Raw genomic sequence first — 20,452 nt, 5'->3', positions numbered from 1 at the left:
TACATCTTACACGCCCAGCATGTTCTTCCCCAAACACAAGGGTGATAGAATCATTGCCTGGTTGTTTTGTCAAAGTTCCATCTTCCAGCTGCTTATCAAAATCCTCCTGCAAAAAAATAAATTAAGGGATTAGAAGTGATAATCAATTAAAGCAAAATTATTTTCACATTTACTCAAGCACAAAACAAATATCTAGATAGTTTCAGTCGTCTTACAAGCTGGAATAGAAACAAATATCTAGATAGATAATACTATAATTTAAACTTGAAATAATAATAATTTTTTATAACAAACTGGACTTACTAATTTTTCCAACAGCCCTGCATACCCTGCTCTTCCCGTCCTGTGGTTATATTTGTGGTTCTTACGCGCCTTAGATCCCCTAATGGACAACTCCTGAGCATACAGATTTAAAGAATTTCATTCATAAAAAAGTTAGACTAATTAATGAAATTAATATCAATATTTCCAAACTAAAACGTGCAATATACAACCTTGCATTTATCAGACAACCTCCACTTTACGAACTTGTCCCATTGTTCTTGGTTCACAATGACACGATATTGTTTAGGAACAGTATTTAGTTTAGAAGGTTTACCCAAATTGGGCACTATGAACTTTACATACAACTTTCTTCTGAAGTTGCGCAAATGTTCACCAAAATATTTCATAATCTGTCTTCTCATAGTCTCCTCAATTTCATAAAACCGCTGCCAAAATATGGAGATGTTAACGGCAGGTAACAAATTAATAACAAATATAGTATTAAAAATCAATATAGATCAGCATATACATACCAATAGTTCGTGCCATAACTTATCCCTCATCACTGAATTCACTTCCTTCCACTTCAAGTGCCTTAGAACAACGTCTCGACGTACCAATACACCCATGTAACTAGCAATTTCAGCTTTATATTTCCCCTTAAATCGACCAAAATTATCAAATTCTATCACGTGCTTCTCGCCGTCAAAATTTTTCTTTAGCTTCTTTAATCTTGTTAAACCTCGAACATTATTCTCCTTAGACTCTACTGTATTGTTTGGAGCTCCTGTGTCTTTTTATAGTTCAAAAACCCAAAATAAGAGTAAACATGGTGTAAGAGTGTACTCATATTTTTTAAGTCCAAAGCAAACAAAAACAGACAAGCTAGTATAGCATTACCAGGATGTTCAGGACTTTCAGTCGACTCATCATCAGAACTGGAGCTATCACCATCGGAACCGGTGCGACTACCATCGGAATCTTCGTCTTCATCCTATGACTCTCCTAAATTCTGCAAGGCTTGATCCTCCAGGGCTGCAGTCTCATTTTCAGCATACTCATCATCATCATACTCTGGCTCCCAACTCGAATTCTCTTGTGTAGTCATATAGGAAACTGCATATACATGTATATGATTCAATCAAATAAGGTCTGAATTCTTTTCAATCAAAAGTCAAAAGTTATTAAGCTAGACACAAGCAAAAATTAAATAACAGTCAATTAACATGGTCTTGATTATGTCAGTACTAACATGGTCTTGATTAGTATGATTAGATGCAAGAGCAGGATGCCGTCTCAGAATTGTTAAAACATATAACAATTAAAAAATTATTAATCGCTGAGGTTTTTACTAGAACATTGAAAGAACTCAAGCAAGACTCCAGTTCAAACATACACAATTATGTAAACCTACCAAGTTCCCTAAAAAAAACGATGGATGCCGATCTCCGACATAATTATAATCCCATTATACAAAATGTCAATGACACGGGAGTATACACGACAGATGGAAGCTTACTGACCAGCTAAAGTTGATGAAAATGAGATAAAAATGTGATTTCTAGTGGTTTCAGGGAGAACCACAGAAGTTTAAACTATTGGTTTGCAGTGTGAAAAACATTCATCAGAATAGACAGATAAAAAAACCAAGGAATAACATTCAATTGACCTAGCTCTGACATAATTATAATCCCATTATACAAAACGTCAATGACACGGGAGTATACACGACAGAGAATGTGGCCAGCTAAATGAGATAAGAATGTGATGTCGAGTGGTTTCAGGGAGAACCACAGAAGCTTAAACTATTGTTTGCAGTGTGAAAAACATTAATCAGATTCATCGGAAAAGAAAGAAAAAAACATAAAAGAATAGCATTTCCATAACCATAGAGGACTGAGTTGTTATCCAGCCACTATGCAACTTAGAATACAATCCGTATAAAGATCCTAAGTATAACAGAGGAAAAGCTTAAACATGCATGCACACCATTGTTCTTCTTAATAAAAAATAAACAGGTGCATAAACCCTGTTTTCAATGAATCAAAAATTAAGAATTAGGGTTTGAGTCAAAACTTAACCTTTGAATCAATTGGGTCTGATTCAAAAATTAAGGTTTGAATCAATTAGGATTTGAATAACTAAGCTTTTTAGACGAAAGAAAGATTGATAACATGATATACCTTTATAATATTTAGCCATGCAATTCCTCAACATCATACGGCCCTTTATAAAGTCGCACAGATTGAATAATCCCGCTGAAAAGATTTTGCGTTTCATTTTCATCCCGCTCAAAATTATTTAGGGTGAACTGAAAAATCGATTGAGTTTGGTCTACGATTTCCTTTTTTCGGGAAAAATCTCCTAAGAAAATACCATTTGATTTTGATCCTACGGTAGACCTAAAAATATTTCCAAACTTTAGAAATCCGATTTCCCTTTTTACTCTAACAAATCTCAATGTTTCCCTGATTTTAAGCCTATAACTTTATCCCCTTTTTACTCTGCTTATGTTTCTCTAGTTCTCTCCGCTCTGTAACTCTGGTTTAGGAGGAAAGATAAAACGAACGGAATTTTGAGGTGTTACAGAGCGTAAGATAAGAGGTTCTTCCCTATTAATCTAACTATTGGTTGGGCTTGTGATAAATATATTCACCGTTAGATTTATTATGGACATCCTATTCGATGCATTTTGAAATAACATAAGTAAAATCGTAATGGACTGGGCTGGAGTGTTAGCTTAAACCATGTAATGGACTGGGCTGGAGTGTTAGCTTAAACCATGTAATTGATTGGGCTGGACATAAATATGGCATAAAAAATTTCATTATTTTTCATTTTTTACTTAAATTTTTTTTCATTTTTTTCTTTTTTTTTTCTTTTTACTTTTTTTTTATTACATGATCAAAATTTAGTTACATAATCAAGACTCGACACTTCACCTGAAATATTGATCGATTCGGAACGAGTTCGAGTAAAACTGATGAAAATGGAACTTCGTCCTTTGGAATCGAGACACGGAAAAATTTAGTTATTACATAATCATAATTTAGTTATTACATAATCAAAATTTAGTTATTACATGATCAAAATTTAGTTACATAATCAAGACTCGACACTTCACCTGAAATATTGATCGATTCAGAACGAGTTCGAGTAAAACTGATGAAAATGGAACTTCGTCCTTTGGAATCGAGACACGGAAAAATTTAGTTATTACATAATCATAATTTAGTTATTACATAATCAAAATTTAGTTATTACATGATCAAAATTTAGTTACATAATCAAGACTCGACACTTCACCTGAAATATTGATCGATTCGAAACGAGTTCGAGTAAAACTGATGAAAACGGAACTTCTTCCTTTGGAATCGAGACACGGAAAAATTTAGTTATTACATAATCATAATTTAGTTATTACATAATCAAAATTTAGTTATTACATGATCAAAAATTTAGTACATAATCAAGACGTGGACACTTCACCTGAAATATGATCGATTCGAAACGAGTTCGAGTAAAACTGGAGAAAACGAACTTCGCCGTTGGAATCGACACCGAAAAATTTTTTATTACATAATCATAATTAGTTTACATAATCAAAATTAGTTATACATGATCAAAATTTAGTTACAAAATCAAGACTCGGCACTTCATCTGAAATTGATCGTTCGAAACGAGTTCGAGTAAAACTGATGAAAACGGAACTTCGTCCTTTGGAATCAAGACACGGAAAAATTTAGTTATTACATAATCATAATTTAGTTATTACATAATCAAAATTTAGTTATTACATGATCAAAATTTAGTTACATAATCAAGACTTGACACTTCACCTGAAATAGATCGATCGGAACGAGTTCGAGTAAAACTGATGAAAATGGAACTTCGTCCTTTGGAATCGAGACACGGAAAAATTTAGTTATTACATAATCAAAATTTAGTTATTACATGATCAAAATTTAGTTACATAATCAAGACTCGACACTTCACCTGAAATATTGATCGATTCGGAACGGGTTCGAGTAAAATTGATGAAAACGGAACTTTGTCATTTGGAATCAAGACACGGAAAAATTTAGTTATTACATAGTCGTAATTTAGTTATTACATAATCAAAATTTAGTTACTACATGATCAAAATTTAGTTACATAATCAAGACTGGACACTTCACCTGAAATATTGATCGATTCGAAACGAGTTCGAGTAAAACTGATGAAAACGGAACTTCGTCCTTTGGAATCGAGACACGGAAAAATTTATTTATTACATAATCATAATTATTTATTACATAATCAAAATTTAGTTATTACATAATCAAAATTTAGTTATTACATAATCAAGATTTAGTTATTACATAATCAAAATTTAGTTATTACATGATCAAAATTTAGTTACATAATCAAGACTCGACACTTCACCTGAAATATTGATCGATTCGGAACGGGTTCGAGTAAAATTGATGAAAACGGAACTTCGTCATTTGGAATCGAGACACGGAAAAATTTAGTTATTATATAATCATAATTTAGTTATTACATAATCAAAATTTAGTTACATAATCAAGACTGGACACTTCACCTGAAATATTGATCGATTCGGAACGAGTTCGAGTAAAACTGATGAAAATGGAACTTCGTCCTTTGGAATCGAGACACGGAAAAATTTAGTTATTACATAATCATAATTTAGTTATTACATAATAAAAATTTAGTTATTACATGATCAAAATTTAGTTACATAATCAAGACTCGACACTTCACCTGAAATATTGATCGATTCGAAACGAGTTCGAGTAAAACTGATGAAAACGGAACTTCGTCCTTTGGAATCGAGACACGGCAAAATTTAGTTATTACATAATCATAATTTAGTTATTACATAATCAAAATTTAGTTACATAATCAAGACTGGACACTTCACCTGAAATATTGATCGATTCGGAACGAGTTCAAGTAAAACTGATGAAAATGGAACTTCGTCCTTTGGAATCGAGACACGGAAAAATTTAGTTATTACATAATCATAATTTAGTTATTACATAATCATAATTTAATTTTAATCGAATTTTAATCGAATAATTTATAATTTAATTTTAATTTAATTTTAATTGAATAATTTATAATTAACTATAATTTAATTTTAACTAAATTTGTGTGGGGAAATAATTTAACTTTACTTTTTTTTTTGATAAATTAACTATATTCACAAACTAATTTAACAAATTTTGTTTTTGCATTTTCTTTACTTGTGCCGGTCAACCCTATTAAAAAAAAAGACAAACACATGCTCGGTTTTGATGTTAACAATGTAAAATGGGTATTCTTCTCAAACAGGCATGTACGCCTATCAGTTCATCCCTAAAATCTCTAAATCACTTCATCCATATCTCTCTATCTTAAGGAAAAAAATTCTCCAACTGATATTCTGGCAGAAAATAAGGGGATTTTCAGGGAAGATTTAGTCTTCAATTTTGGAAATATTTCTGCACCTCCATAGGATGAAAATCTGATGAAATCAAGAATATTGAGAACATCTAGCGGTAATAATCCCAGTCAATTATTTTTTGATTTGAACCCTACCTTTTTATTTTGGGGTTGAAATCAAAAGAAATAACTTTTGGGCGGGATTATTGCCCCTTGATGTTTTAGAATATCTATAGATTCAACCCTAAAATCAGTCTGATTTACTCCCATCTTAGGTATGTTGTAGCATTCATTCTTAGATTGTTGAAATTCTCATTATACTAGATGATTTTTGCGTAGTAATAAGTGTTACTATGTTAGATTTTTGAATTTTGTTGTAACCCATTGCACTCTGTGTTAGCTTCATCTGGTTCCCTTGATGTTAGTTAGCATTGATGCTCTCTGAATTTGTTAGTCCTGATAATCTCTTTTGAGCAACCAGGTACTTGTGAGGCTGAAATACAAACCAAGGAGGGGGTAAGAAGGAGTATCACAATCTGTGGTAGTGCCTAAACCCATTTTATACTGGAGGTATCATTCTCAAACCTTAAAGTTACTATCTCTGATAATTATCATGATAGCTTGTTGAACTGTAACCCCATTGTAATTTAGTTAAACCTCTGAACTTTTCATGCTCTGTCTTGAATGATATACCCCATGTTTTCCTGAAATGTTGTTAACTTCTGCAACATATAGAATCTGTTGAGTAAAGTTTGTGTATGAAGTTTGTGCACTAAAATTCTTTTTCGCTGCACTAAAGTTTGTGTCTATTCTTTTTCCTGCAACATATAGAATCTGTGCTCACTACTACTTTATTGTTCAGTACATCATGTTGAATCTGTGAGCATGTTTCATAGAACTTATCTGGTGATGTTATCCTATTTGAGGGACTAGTAAAATGGGTAGCTAAATGGGTGATGTATTTGTAGCTGAATGGGTGATGTTTCATTCAATCTAGTGATGTTTCATAGAACTAAATGGGTGATGTTATCCTATTTGTTTTTGAATCTGTAGCTAAATGGGTGATGTATTGTAGGTACATGTATTTGTTTTCAATCCGTTTCAGGGGTGTCATTATTCTTCAGTGAAAGCATTGAGTTTCCAGTTCCAGGAGAGACAGATTTAGTGATTTGCTTTATGTATAATACCATCGTGCAGTTTCGAGCATTTTCAGTTAAGACCTTTGGAAGAATTTGAAAATTTGCAATGATAAAATTCTTAACTTTTTGCAACAGTTGCCTGAGATTTGTTGTTTCTGGATCTAATTTCTACTAAATCAGCACTTTGAGACGAGGAGAGAAAAGCCAGAAAAGGAAGGCATTTTTTTAAAGAATCACTAAAACTGACTCAAAGTTACTTATAGGTATGTTTTTCAAGCGTTGATGTACTACGCACCAGTGTTAAGTACTTCGTATTTTTTTCTCATTGTCATTGTGCAATCATTCTTCATGAACATTAGAGCTCTTTCTCGATAGATGTGACTTCACATCTGTCTAAAGAAGAAGATTTGAGCTCCCAGAGATATAAAAGTTGCCAACTATGTCAATTATAGAACTAGGGACATACTACTTATTATCTGATATTGCTAAGTTAATCAATTAGAGTACTTATTTGAAATGACATTTTGATTATGGGTTTGTGTGGATGTGTGATTATGGGTTTGTGAAATGACACTGTTGACTCTAACTGCCGACTGCACAGATCAGTGTTTACTCTAATTTAACAAACACACTGACCCTAGAGCTGCTGCAATTCATTCTCGCGAAATCTCCCAACTGCGGCTGACATACAGACCCTTCATCTTCGCTGCTGCACTATGAATTGGCCACAGTTCAAACTCTTTGCATTATAAATAGTACCACTTAGAATTTGTCTTATTATCATCCAGATTCATTTGCTCCCATCTTCTCCAGATTGAGTTTTCCAGATTCAATATGTGTTATTCCAAAACTTGAAATGACTCAATATACTGAAAGTACTAGACCAATTTTCCTGAGTTAATACTGGATGTCTAAATTGTCAAGTCAGGGGATAACTACTATTTTGAAATGAAACATATTTATTAGTTAATGCTAAGCTTGTATTTCTGAATTGATTTATCAGTTTTTACTTTCATTGGAGTGCAACTGATGGATCTACTGGCCTCTTTGCGTTTCAGAATGGATAAATCCTGGATGAGTACTGATAGAACGAAGAAACGTTATAGAGAAGGAGTTGCGGCGTTTCTGCGGTATGCTGTCAACCATCTCAAGGAAGAGGGTGAGACATATGATGAATTTCTTATGTTGTGTCCGTGTACAAATTGTTTAAATCTCTGTGCATGCTCCGTTGGCGACGTAGAAGATCATTTATTCGTAAATGGAATCGATCAAACGTATACTATTTGGAATAAGCATGGGGAAAAGGATGAGGCAATAACTAGTAGTAAGCCAGTTAACGTCAACAATGGTATGCACGCTGAATTTGAAATGGGAACTCCCACTGATGCTCCAGACGAAGATTTTGGAATGGGAACTCCCACTGATGCTCCAGACACTATAGATATGATGCAGGCTGCAGAAGAGTTCGCAGATGACCCTATAAAGTTTAAAAAGTTACTTGAAAATGCTGAAAAGCCCTTATACGAAGGATGTCCCAACTTCACAAAGTTGTCTGCAATTGTGCAGTTGTTTAAGTTGAAGAGTAAGCACGGTGCATCAGACATGTTTTTTAATGAATTGTTACCCTTGTTAAAGGACATGCTTCCCAAAGAAGGTAATTTAATGGCGAGGAGTACATATCAGGCAAAAAAATATTGAAATCAATGGGTTCAGGGTACACAAAGATACATGCATGTATCAACAACTGCATTCTTTATTGGAATGAGTACAAGGATGAAAAAGTGTGTCCTACTTGTAAAGCACCCAGATGGAAAGTTGACAGGGATGGTAAAGTTTACGAGAATGTTCCAGCAAAGGTATTGTGGTACTTCGACATCATCCCAAGATTTCAGCGGCTGTTTCAATCGAAGCACACACAAAGATTTGATATGGCACGATACCACTAGAAACAAAGACGGTGTTTTACGTCATCCGGCAGACTCACATGCTTGGAGAGAGATAGATAACAATTTCCCAGAAATTAAAGGTGATCCAAGAAATCTGCGGTTAGCTGTTTCGGCTGATGGAGTTGATGTAAACACAGGCACCAAACATCACAGTGTATGGCCAGTTTTGGTTGTGATTTACAACCTTCCACCGGGGCTGTGTATGAAGAGAAAGTTCATCATGTTGTCGTTACTTATAGATGGTGCGCCAGGAAACAACATCGATGTCTTTTTAGAACCTCTTGTTAAAGATTTTCAATTCTTATTTGAGAAGGGAAAGAGAACATGGGATGCATATGCCCAAGAAATGTTTACTCTACGTGCAGTTGTTTTGTGGACGATAAACGATTATCCTGCTCTTGGTACACTATGTGGTTGTCGCTACGCTGGATATCATGGTTGTGTGGTGTGTCGAAAAAAACGCACAGTATTAGGCTTCATGACTCAAACAAGAATGTTTATGTTGGTTATAGAAGATTTTTACCCTATGAGCATCCGTTCAGAAGGCAGAAGGGGGCATTTGGCGGAAAACAAGAGTGGGAGACTGCTCCAGAACCAATGACCGGGGAAGAAATATAGGAGGAGGTAAAATGTATAAAGAATTCATGGGGAAAGAAGGGGACGAATACTCAAGGGGAAGACGTGCAGGCTACACCTGGAAAAGGTGGAAAGATGAAGCGCATCGGAAAAACGAAAATTGAGCGCATCAGAAAAATATCAAAAGAAGTCGATAGGTCAGGTGAGGAAGAGGAAGGCAGGGAAACCACTTACTGGAGCAAGTACAACATATGGCAGCGACTACTTAGATATTGGCGCTATAATGATGTCCAACATTGTATTGATTTCATGCATGTCGAAAAGAATGTGGGACAAAGTCTTGTTGGAACGTTGCTGCACAACGGGAATACAAAAGATGGATTAAACGCCAGAAAGGATTTGGTGCGTTTGGGGTTAAAATCGGAGTTACACCCTAAGACAGATGACAAAGGAACGATACTTCCCGCAGCATGTTATACATTAACTACGGAAGAAAAAGACATATTCTTGGAGACACTATCCGAGTTAAGAGTTCCAGAAGGGTATTGTTCGGATTTTTCCACCCTTGTGAACCTAAAAGAGCGTAAGCTGATCGGACTCAAATCACATGATTACCATATGCTTATGCAACAATTTTTGCCCGTCGCTATTCGATCAATTATGCCTACACCTGTGAGATATGCTATTATCAGGTTTTGTTTCTTTTTCAGATCAATATCTGCCAAAGAAATCATGGTGGAAGAGCTAGATAAATTGCAAGAGGATCTCTGTGTGACGTTATGCTTACTAGAGAAGTATTTTCTTCCATCCTTCTTTGACATCATGATTCATTTAACTGTACATCTTACCAGGGAAGTGAAGTTATGCGGTCCGGTTTGCTTTCGATGGATGTATCCTTTCGAAAGGTGTATGAAGGTTATAAAGGGGCATGTGCGAAACAAGAATCAACCTTGTGGATGCATTGCCGAAGAGAATGTTGCAGAAGAGACGATTGAGATATATTGTGAGTACCATAAAAGCATCAGGACAATTGGTATTCCACTAGATAGGCATAATACATCTCAGGAGGGAGAACCGTTATCAGCTGAAGAGCCGTGTATAGTTACCCCTGAACAGTTGAGACAAGCACATTTCTATGTAATGCAGAACACGCCTGAAATTGAGCCTTACATAGAGTAAGTATTAATTTGTTTTTTTTCCTGTTTTTTTTCCTGTTTTTTTTTTGTACAAAGTATAATAACATTTGGTTATTGTACATACCAGCCGACACAAGCTATATTTGGAAACTAACTATTCTACTAAAAAGCGAGCATGGCTAGAGAAAGAGCACTCTAACACTTTTGGCGCTTGGTTAAAAAATGAGGTAATAGGTCATAGAAAAAGTGTCTTGTTTGATGTGTTATATTCCTTTAAACTCAAGGTTCATCCTAATAATGAATTTCAGGTTGAAAAAGAGTTGGCAGACGACAGAGAAAGTATCTCAGAGAACTTAAGATGGATATCACACGGCCCGCACTACGAGGTAACGAAATACACTGTATATCGCATCAATGGATATCTATTCCGCACAAGATCCCGTGATGGTAGAATTCACCAGAATAGTGGGGTTAGCGTTGCAGCAAATGACATGCACATATCTAGAGATGATGATGTTACATATGGTAAAGCCTCTTATTATGGTGTCTTGCAAGAGATATGGGAGTTAGATTACTGTGAAAGAAAAGTTCATCTGTTCAAGTGCAATTGGGTTGATAATAAACGTGGGGTCAAAAGAGATGCTCTTGGCTACAAGATTGTTGACCTTACTATGTTGGGATACAAAAATGATCCTTTTATTTTAGCCTCACAAGCTAAGCAGGTATTTTATGTCAAAGACCAGTTAGATAAGAAAAAGTCTATTGTTTTTGTGACACCTCCCAAAAATTATAGAGATGACGATGGCAACGATGAGGAATTCAGTACAGTAATCTTTTCTGCGAATGATAATATCTTGCCGTCTGTAGATCCACAAGACTTGGGTAAAGAATCCCGAAATGATTACTTCCGAACTGACTGCCGAGGTTTACTTATACGCAAGCCAAAATGACACACTCCCGCAGGTATCGCTTTATTTCCTTTAATCTGTGGTTATTCGGTTAGTGACATGATATTGAAAGAACGATAAGATGGAACTTATGTTTAATCCTGTTCCTTAGCATGCTTTCTGTATGTTTGCGTGCTTTATTCTTTGTAAAATGAATAACATCATTTTATCCGTGTCTCATATGGAACTTCAATTGAAATTGCTACTACTGTACTTTACAACTTGCTACTCTGGTCACTTTTAAATAGATATCCAAGAGAATGAGAGTTGGTATGTTTTTGTCATATTGCTTGAATATATTTATGGGCACATGCACTATAACTACATGTTGTACTTGTATTTCAGAAATCTTTTATACACTTCATAACATTACTCAAAGCATATGGTGAAATTGAATTCCAAGTACCCAAATTAGATTCGTAACCCTGTAGATATATGATGGAAACTCCAGTTCATTAACCACAAAAAAAAACATTTAAAATGATGGTGCTAAAGGTCTTATGGTTCTCAATTTTATGGTGAAAGCATTTGGGGGCGGACTGATGCTTTTTCCTAAGTGAATTGCATGGAGAGGTTCACTTGCTTGTGTGAGGAGTTTGTATTGTGTATCCTTTGAAGAATAGTGAATTTTAATCTCATTTTCCTTGTTCCAATTTAATCCTCAACCGTTTTGAATACCATACTTGACAGGGTTTTTCCCATATCTCGTGAAAGTCCTCTTTGTAAGAAGTCTTGACCACAATTTATGTTGAGTTGGGCTGACACCTTGTATTAATTGTTGTGCCCTCGTTCTTTCTTCCTTGTTTTTTTTGAACTCAGAACCCTATTTTCCTGTTGCAGGTTCGTTGTGGCTATTCAACACTCTACATTGTCCCTGAGCTTTGACGAAGTCATTTTTATGCCATCAGATTCCTCTATAAGTTTGACACTCGAATTGTAGGACACGAACTCTGCATCTAAAACATCAAGAATTTGATTATGGGATTGTTTTGTCTTGTTATATAAAGAGCAAAAGAAATGCATTCCTACTGCAATCGTAGTTTTGGAGTGGCTGGCTCCAAAATAAATTTGATGTAATATTTTTGTTTTTTTCTTTTGGAAAGAGGTAAATAAAAAATATTGGTTGTAGATCTAAATTTTTTCATTAAATATATTGGCTAAAAATATACAAGCTTTTGTGAATTGATAAGTTAAATAGTTTTGGTTGGTCTCACAGATGGCTCCTGTCATTTGCAGTCCCTTCTAGATTTGTATGAAAAGTTTAAGATATGGTTTACTATTTTGAATTTTGGCATGGTTATATATCGGGAATTCTGGGAGAAAGTAACACAACAGAACTCCATTATACGTGTTTTATTTTCACAAAACACCCGGCTGCACCCGCTGTATTGCAATTACCTTGGAAGCCACAATCACTTGTAATGTATCCTTCTATACACCAGAGCTTGAGGTTTCTTTATTGCAGTGAACATGCATAAACATTACCCTAGCATATGTTGCTTGAAAATTAAGCATACTAGGAGCATTTGGCCTAGAAAAGGGTTTGTTTAAGGTTTCGATCTCGGAGCCATTTTTTTTCTCGAAGTCGCCAAAAAAGGGTTTGTTTAAGGTTTTGAAAAATGTCTCGATGGAATCTTACCTACGAATGGTTGGATTCATCGTTTTTACTAAGTTTCCGACTTATAGTAGTCAACTCCCGGCCAGGTTTGAATCAACACCTAAGTTTCATATTTATCGATTTCGATGATGTATCCTGCTAAATTTGAAGTCAGAACCCTCCCGTATCTTCTTGGTTCATAGTTTGTATGTCGTTATACCACATTTGAAGTTTGAATCGACATTGAGCTTCATATTTATCGATTTCGATGATGTATCCTGCTAAGTTTGAAGTCTGACCAGTCGAAATTCAAACCAGTGAATTTACCAATGTGAAATAAAGTTACTTCATGACCTATATGACCAGTCGAAATTCAAACCGGAAACACAAAGAGAAAGTACAAAAATACAAAGAGAAAACATAAAGAAAACACACTTTCCTTGATATGTATGACATCCCTAGTCAAAGCTCTAACGTACAAAAATATCCCTAATATGTATGACCACCTTTTATCACCGTTAAAGTTTTTTATATAAAACATCAACGAAATTGCTCTCACTTTGCTCTCACTTTGTCTCACATCTCTTCGTCTCTAATCGCTCTAACCTTGCGCCTCCCTCAGAAAAAAAACCCAGTTTCAGTTCGAAGCAAATCAGAAACCCTACATCCTCATCGATGAAGAAACGAAACCAAATCTCAAGAGCTCTTCAAAATGTTTCAATTAAAAGTCAAAATCGAACGCCAAATTCTTTCAATCAAGTTTCTTCAACCAAATTTCAGTAAAACCCTATTATTTCTTCAACCAAATCGAACCAATTTTTTCAACCAAATTTCAGTGAAACCCTAATTTGTTCTTCAGTTTATCAGTTTATCTTGATGGGGGTTTGAAGCAAGAAATTGATGTGGAGAAATTGGGTTTGATTTGGTGAACAGATGATAGTTCTGCTGGTGCCGTGGCCTAACTATGTAAAGGTGGAGATTTGATATTGCAGTTTTTCTTGCTGGTGGTGCTAGTACTAGGTGGAGGAGTTGGTGGTGATGTTCTGGATAAATTAATGGATCTGGCAGTAAAGAGGTGATGTTCAAAGGGTTTTAATGGTTTCTGAATCTCAGATGCAGTTAGAACATGAGCTTGAGGTTAGGGTTCCAGTGAAGAAAAACTCTAAGGAGGAACTGAAGATGTTGGTGGTGCATCTTTGGGTTAATTGAGGCACTTGTATGCTGTTGATTGCAAGGATGAGTTGAATTTGGTTTATATGAATGTGTAGGGAAATTGTAGGACTGAAACAGAGAATCTGGTGGATTACTGAATGTATTTGAGGAGAGATACTGAAGATGTTAGCTGTTGTTTTGAGGGTTTTTGTGCAATATAAATTTCCTAGACCACAGGTAATAAATCGATGCTATGTTTGAGGGTTTTTGTGTCGTGTTTCTGCTTTTTATGTTTTGGCAGCACTTGGTATCCGATATTTCCAAAAACAGTTTTAATCTTACTTGTGGATAATATCATGCTATGATGTTAAGGTTCTATTGGATGTTGTTCAAAATGTATTTATCATAGTTTGGTTGATTGTTATTTGAATTTCGGTTAATTGGGAATTCAATTTGTTATGAAACTTGTAGTATGATCCTTTTAAGTTATTGCTGTATTTTCTGCTAACTGTGCATCAAATTTGCATCCGACAAATTTACTATGGGAATGCTTTTAACTTTGCTCTTTTGCTTTTTTATTTTTTCCAGCTTTTTTAACTGAAATTTTGTTGATTGGTTACCAGGGACCATACTACTGTGATACTGGTGCAGACAAGGCATTCAGACGTGACATTGTTGATGCCCATTACGAAGCCTGTCTCTATGCAGGAATTAACATCAGTGGAATCAATGGAGAAGTTATGCCCGGACAGGTGGATTTCGTTTTAGTTTTATCAGCTTTTTCTATTCGGCCAGATGGGTTTCACCTGTTTTGCGTGTTTCTTCTTGAACAATTTGGAAAATTGAAGCCTGATTATTTTTTTTATACAGTGGGAATTCCAAGTTGGCCCTGCTGTTGGTATCTCTGCTGGTGATGAGATATGGTGGCTCGCTACATTCTTGAGGTAATTAGTACATCAATCTGCAAATGTTAAGTTTAATCTTTATTTTTACTCATGTTAGACTGTTTATGTTTCTTTACTATAGTTGGACTTATAATTTTTTCTCTCCATCTGAACAGAGGATCACTGAAATCGCTGGATTCGTTGTTTCCTGCGACCCCAAGCCTATCAAGGTCAACTTCCTTCTTTTTTTTTTTTTGTTTTGTTTCTGCCAGAAATCCTGCATAGTTTAAATATGGTCTTTTATCCTTATTGTCATCAGCATCCCAGTATCTTAACTAATGTGGCTACTGTTAGACATTAAATGTAACTGTACTCTTTTTTATTTCAGAAGTAGCTGTACTCTTTTTTATTTCAAGAAAACTAAATGTAACTCTTGTTATATGAGATGGTTGTGTTATTTATCTTGGTTTTGTCAGTGTTCTAGATGCATCTGTTAGACATTATAGATCATTGTATGTCTACTCTTATAAGTGCGAAGTAGGATAAGATATATTTGGTTTAGTTCACTAGTCCAAGTGATCCAATGTTTGACATAAGAAGAATTGCTTAGAAATAGTCAATTTGTGATGCAGGTAAAAACATTTTGATTTACTTTTATCTGACACTTCCACTAGCTGGTATGCAGCCAACTGAATTACTTCAATCAGAACCACATGCTTCATAATATCTAATGGTACGGAAGGCCCTCTCAATAACATGTATTAAGTTTTCTTTATCTGATATAAAGATATAGTATCATCTTATAATTCTTTTGCTAGCTAATCTCATACAAAGTTATGGCATTTCCCTCATAATTCAATATTTGAGCCAGGTCAGCTAAAGCTCGTAACCTGTTACCTGTGTTTGTTTCTTTTGCCAAATGTTTCCAGAGTTGGTTAGCATCCAATTCTCTCCCTCATATAATTGGTTCAGCTGAATATATCCATGACAATAGTTGTGGTTTAACAGGTATGACTAATTTCTTTTTTGTGACATTGGTGATGTTGTAGATTTTAACTATAATTCTATAGGTTTAATTTTCTTTGGATTCTTTCCTTTTCATTTACATGCTGATGACTTCTCATCAGAGAGTTTATCTATTGATTTCAGCCACTTGCTAGAATCAAAACAAGCCTCTTCCAGTACCATAAAATTTGGTTCAGAATCTTCAGATGCTATATTCAGTGATGTGTTTGGGGCACCACAAGGCCAAACTGAGAAGGCATGTGAAACGATCATTTTTTGTCTGTGTTATATCTGTAAGAAAGTACTGTAGGACAAGTCGATGTATCATTATTATAATGTTTTTATACCTTGTTGTTGTATTAAGATTGTAAACGGAGAACATTTAAGCTATTTTCTTATGCATCCTGAGCATAATTGCTTAGCATGGTTTGTTTTCTTATACATCCACTTGCTTGCTGCAGAACCAGCCACTTTCAGACCCTGATGAACATGATGCTGACCTGAACACTAAGAAGAGAAAGAACCTTTAGATTCGAAGAGTGGGGAACTGAAGTCTAGGAGATCCAGCAAGAGACTCAAGACTGCAGCCTAATTATTAAGAGAAATAGTCGAGGACCGTAGAATTTTGATGTTTAAACTTGCAAATCTCCCTTTGAAATTTTGTTATCTTAAAGTTATTGCACAATTGATAAGATATTGAGACGTTTATCATATGATTAATAATAAAAGTTATTTTGGTTCAACTACAAGTCGTGTATTGGCCATGCTAAATTATTTTCCGTGTGTCCAAATGATAGAGATGGTCATGGTTAAGAAAAATTAATGTGGCTCTTAGGTAACTACAACTCATGAATTGACCATGATAAAATGAATTTTGCGTGTCCAATTGATGACAAAGACCACGGCTATAATAAAATTCACGTGATTTTAAGGTAAACTTTAGCCACATATAACTAAATTGTGTGTCTATAAGGATCCTATGGCCATGGTGATAGTAAAAATGCTTCACTACAAAAAAAATATTGAGTACCATATAGACACGGTTTTAGATTTACGGCCATGGTAAATCATATTTTATAGCCACTCAAAGTTTATGTAGCCATAGGAATACCTTTTTGTCTCGGCACCTGATGCCACATTTTTGGAGTGAAAAAAATCCATGACCAAAAGCCTATGGACATGGTGATTAAGTGTGGCCAATGTGAAGATTTGTACTAGTATGGCTAGTACTTTAAAAGTTAAAATTCAATCTCATGTGTCTAATGGATCCGACGCTATGTTCACAATTTGTTTTTCGTGTAGCCATATCATAATCCTCCCAAAAAAAATATGGAGTAACCATATGTCAATCTTTTGTCATGTTTGATATAATGTGTCAATTACTTAGTATATGCGTGTCTAATAAACCAGATATTATGGACACATAAACAAACCAATGTGGCTAAATAAATCCTCTTTCCGTCACAGTCTAAAAGGTGTGTCTATTGTCATCCGACACTTTTGACACATACAAAATTATTTAATGTGGCCATATACGCATCTATGGCTACATGTGATTGGATTAAACTGAAAACCATGACCAAACGATACCCTATGGCTACAGTTGATGGGTTTAGGAATAAACCCATGACTAAATGGTGCACTATGGCTACATGGTAACACAAAATGTGGCTATAGTTATACTGATGACCAATAGCCACACAAATAACCTGAAACGTGGCTGGACTGTAAACTAAAAAACGTGGCCTATGTGAAGGTTTGTACTAGTGAAGGAAAAACTCCCACAACTTCGAACATGATGAGTGCATGACCAGTTCGGGATCAATCAGCTCGGGAGTACTAAAGGAAAAAGACTAGCAATTCATCTCAAAACGACCAAGGGAGACAGATAGTTCGGCGCAGATGCAATGATCCACAACTGTTAGCTAAGACTAGCTAGTACAACCCGATGGCAGCAGAGTTACAAGGAATATAATATCACGGTACGACGACAACAATAAGCGACCTTTGGACCAAGAGTTGCTTTGGAACTTCGCACAAGAATAGTAGTGTTTGAACAACAAGAAGACGACCTTTGGAATCCCTAACCGAACAACAAGAAGATGACCAACGAAGGTTGAAGATGTTTGAACCACCATTACCAGATGATGATGGAGATGATAAGATGATCTTGCCACACGTGGAAGACTTGTGGCTTGATAGCGAAGAATCATTCGAAGAGGATTTCATTACGGAGTAAAAAGAGACTAAGGAAACACAAGAATATAATGACGCTTTTCTAATTGGAAGTCGAAGTCAATTTCCCAGAAAGGAAAGATGGTTCGGCATGGAGAAAGGAACTCTCTGGTTCCCTAACCTCCAAATCTAACTTTCACAGGAGTTCAAGTTCTTGAGTGGGGGCGCATGATACATGTGTATCTTCCTCTCTCCGAGAATACTGATTTTTAGGCAGTATTCTAAGATAAAGAAATATACCTAGAAAAGGAATATTTCCTAGAAAAGGTAATATTTCTAGATAAGGAAATATATACATATAAAAGGAATTATTCCTGGATTAAGAATAATCCTAGACAAGATAATATTCCTAGATAAGGAAATATACCTAGAAAAGGAATTATTCCTAGATAAGGAAATAAATTATAAGGTTTGGGAAACCATTAAAGCTATAAATAGAGATGTTTAGCTCATAGCTAAGACAATCTAGAGAGTGTGGTTTCATACCTAGAAAAAGAGATTTAACACACATAACTAGAGAGAAGTTTGTGAGGCAATTAATTATTGTAAAAGCAAGCTTAGATAATATTTTAAGGTTATTTACCTAGAGAGATTGTGAGCGTAACAAAGAGAGTATTGTAATAGTTTTCTTGTTCATAATCTAGAGAAGATATTTTCTTCGAATCTGGTTTTTAGTGTGTTCTGTTTTCTAGTTTTCGTCTATTATTATTCTGAATTCCTCCTCTATAATAATAGTCACCAAGGTATAGAGGTCAATACGTATCATGTGTTATCACTGGATGAAATTGGTTTCATTATGTGTTATCACTGGATAAAATTGGTTTCAACATGTGTTGCCACTGGATGAGCCTAGCTTTATCATGTGCTGCCACTGGATGAAATTGGTTTTACTATGTGTTGTTACTGGATGAAATTGGTTTCATGATGTGTTGCCAATGGATGAGCCTAGTATTATCATGTGTTCCACTGGATGAAATTGGTTTCATGATGTGTTATAACTGAATAAAATTGGTTTTACTACGTGTTATCACTGGATGAAATTGGTTTCATCATGTGTTGCCAATGGGTGAGCCTAGTTTTGTCATGTGTTTCCACTAGATAAAATTGGTTTCATCATGTGTTACCAATAGATGAGCCTAGTTTTATCATGTGTTTCCACTGGATGAAATTGGTTTCATCATGTGTTGCCACTGGATGAGCCTAGTCTTATTCAGGTTTCATCATGTGTTAAATTTGTTGCTGTAGTTCATTTATGAAAATATAAACTAAATCAAGACTTTTTTTTTACTCTTGACTTTGAAAATATATTTTTTTGCATCCCTAATTCAATATGGTATTATCTATCATCATATAATTCGGGATGAGTTATCGGAGGAGAAGAAAAAATATATATTTGAAGATGAAAAATCACGTTCTTCTTTGAATCGAAGGTCTCAATAACATTTAAAGAGGATAATGGCACATTGGTCCATTCCAGTTAATTAAGAAACAAAATTCTGGATGGAATAACCAAACAAGATATTTGAATAGTATATTTTTGATTCCTGTCCATATAAACAGTATCAACTAGTCTGTTTCACCCAGGAATTATGGATTTTGGTATTTTTAACCAATTTTGTGTTTGCAGATTAGGATGCTTTCAAACAAGAAACTCGAAAAGAAAAATTTGATACGATAATCATCATTAAAATATATAATGATTAAAATCATAAGAGTTGTTTCCAAATTATAAATGGTAAAATGGGATGTAAAAAACGTTCTGTTTAAGGTGGTAAATAGTATGCATTTGCCTTCACTATTAAGGTTTATGCAACGGAAGTCTTACTTCTTTCTCTCGAACTCTTTATGCACCCATAAACATAAGAGGTTTTCCATGCATCAATTCCATTTGACAATCTTACACAAATCAGCAACATAGAACACAAAGATATAACACAATAAACCCATTTTATTTCATTAAGGGAGATTACATAAACCAGTCCATCACATGGACTAAAACGTGTCATTCACCCTCTTTGGTGAATGCCTAACACTCTCTACATCAGTGGTTTTTCTCTCAAACGAACGATACCAAAATTATTGATTCCTAGACTATTTAAAATACTAGGATCGGGAAAATATTTTTGTGCAACCGTTTGCAC

General features: G+C 34.9%; 1 protein-coding gene and 1 pseudogene across 1 annotated transcript; both read left to right on the top strand.

Annotated features, from left to right (window-relative positions):
- Positions 1 to 8,561: 8,561 nt before the first annotated feature.
- LOC113329651 lies at positions 8,562 to 11,441 on the top strand. The gene is made up of 7 exons (XM_026576503.1): positions 8,562 to 8,933; positions 9,093 to 9,224; positions 9,680 to 9,897; positions 10,066 to 10,149; positions 10,207 to 10,530; positions 10,619 to 10,718; positions 10,800 to 11,441. Exons 1-7 carry the CDS (start codon positions 8,562 to 8,564, stop codon positions 11,439 to 11,441), a joined length of 1,872 nt encoding a protein of 623 aa, XP_026432288.1.
- Positions 11,442 to 13,616: 2,175 nt separating this feature from the next.
- Positions 13,617 to 16,819, top strand: LOC113330143 (annotated as a pseudogene).
- The last annotated feature ends 3,633 nt before the right edge of the window (positions 16,820 to 20,452 follow it).

Source organism: Papaver somniferum, unplaced genomic scaffold (genome assembly GCF_003573695.1).
Source record: "Papaver somniferum cultivar HN1 unplaced genomic scaffold, ASM357369v1 unplaced-scaffold_117, whole genome shotgun sequence".
NCBI classification, from domain to species: Eukaryota; Viridiplantae; Streptophyta; class Magnoliopsida; order Ranunculales; family Papaveraceae; genus Papaver; species Papaver somniferum.
The sequence above is the reverse complement of the archived record's forward strand: the minus strand, read 5'-3'. Positions and strand labels throughout refer to the sequence as shown.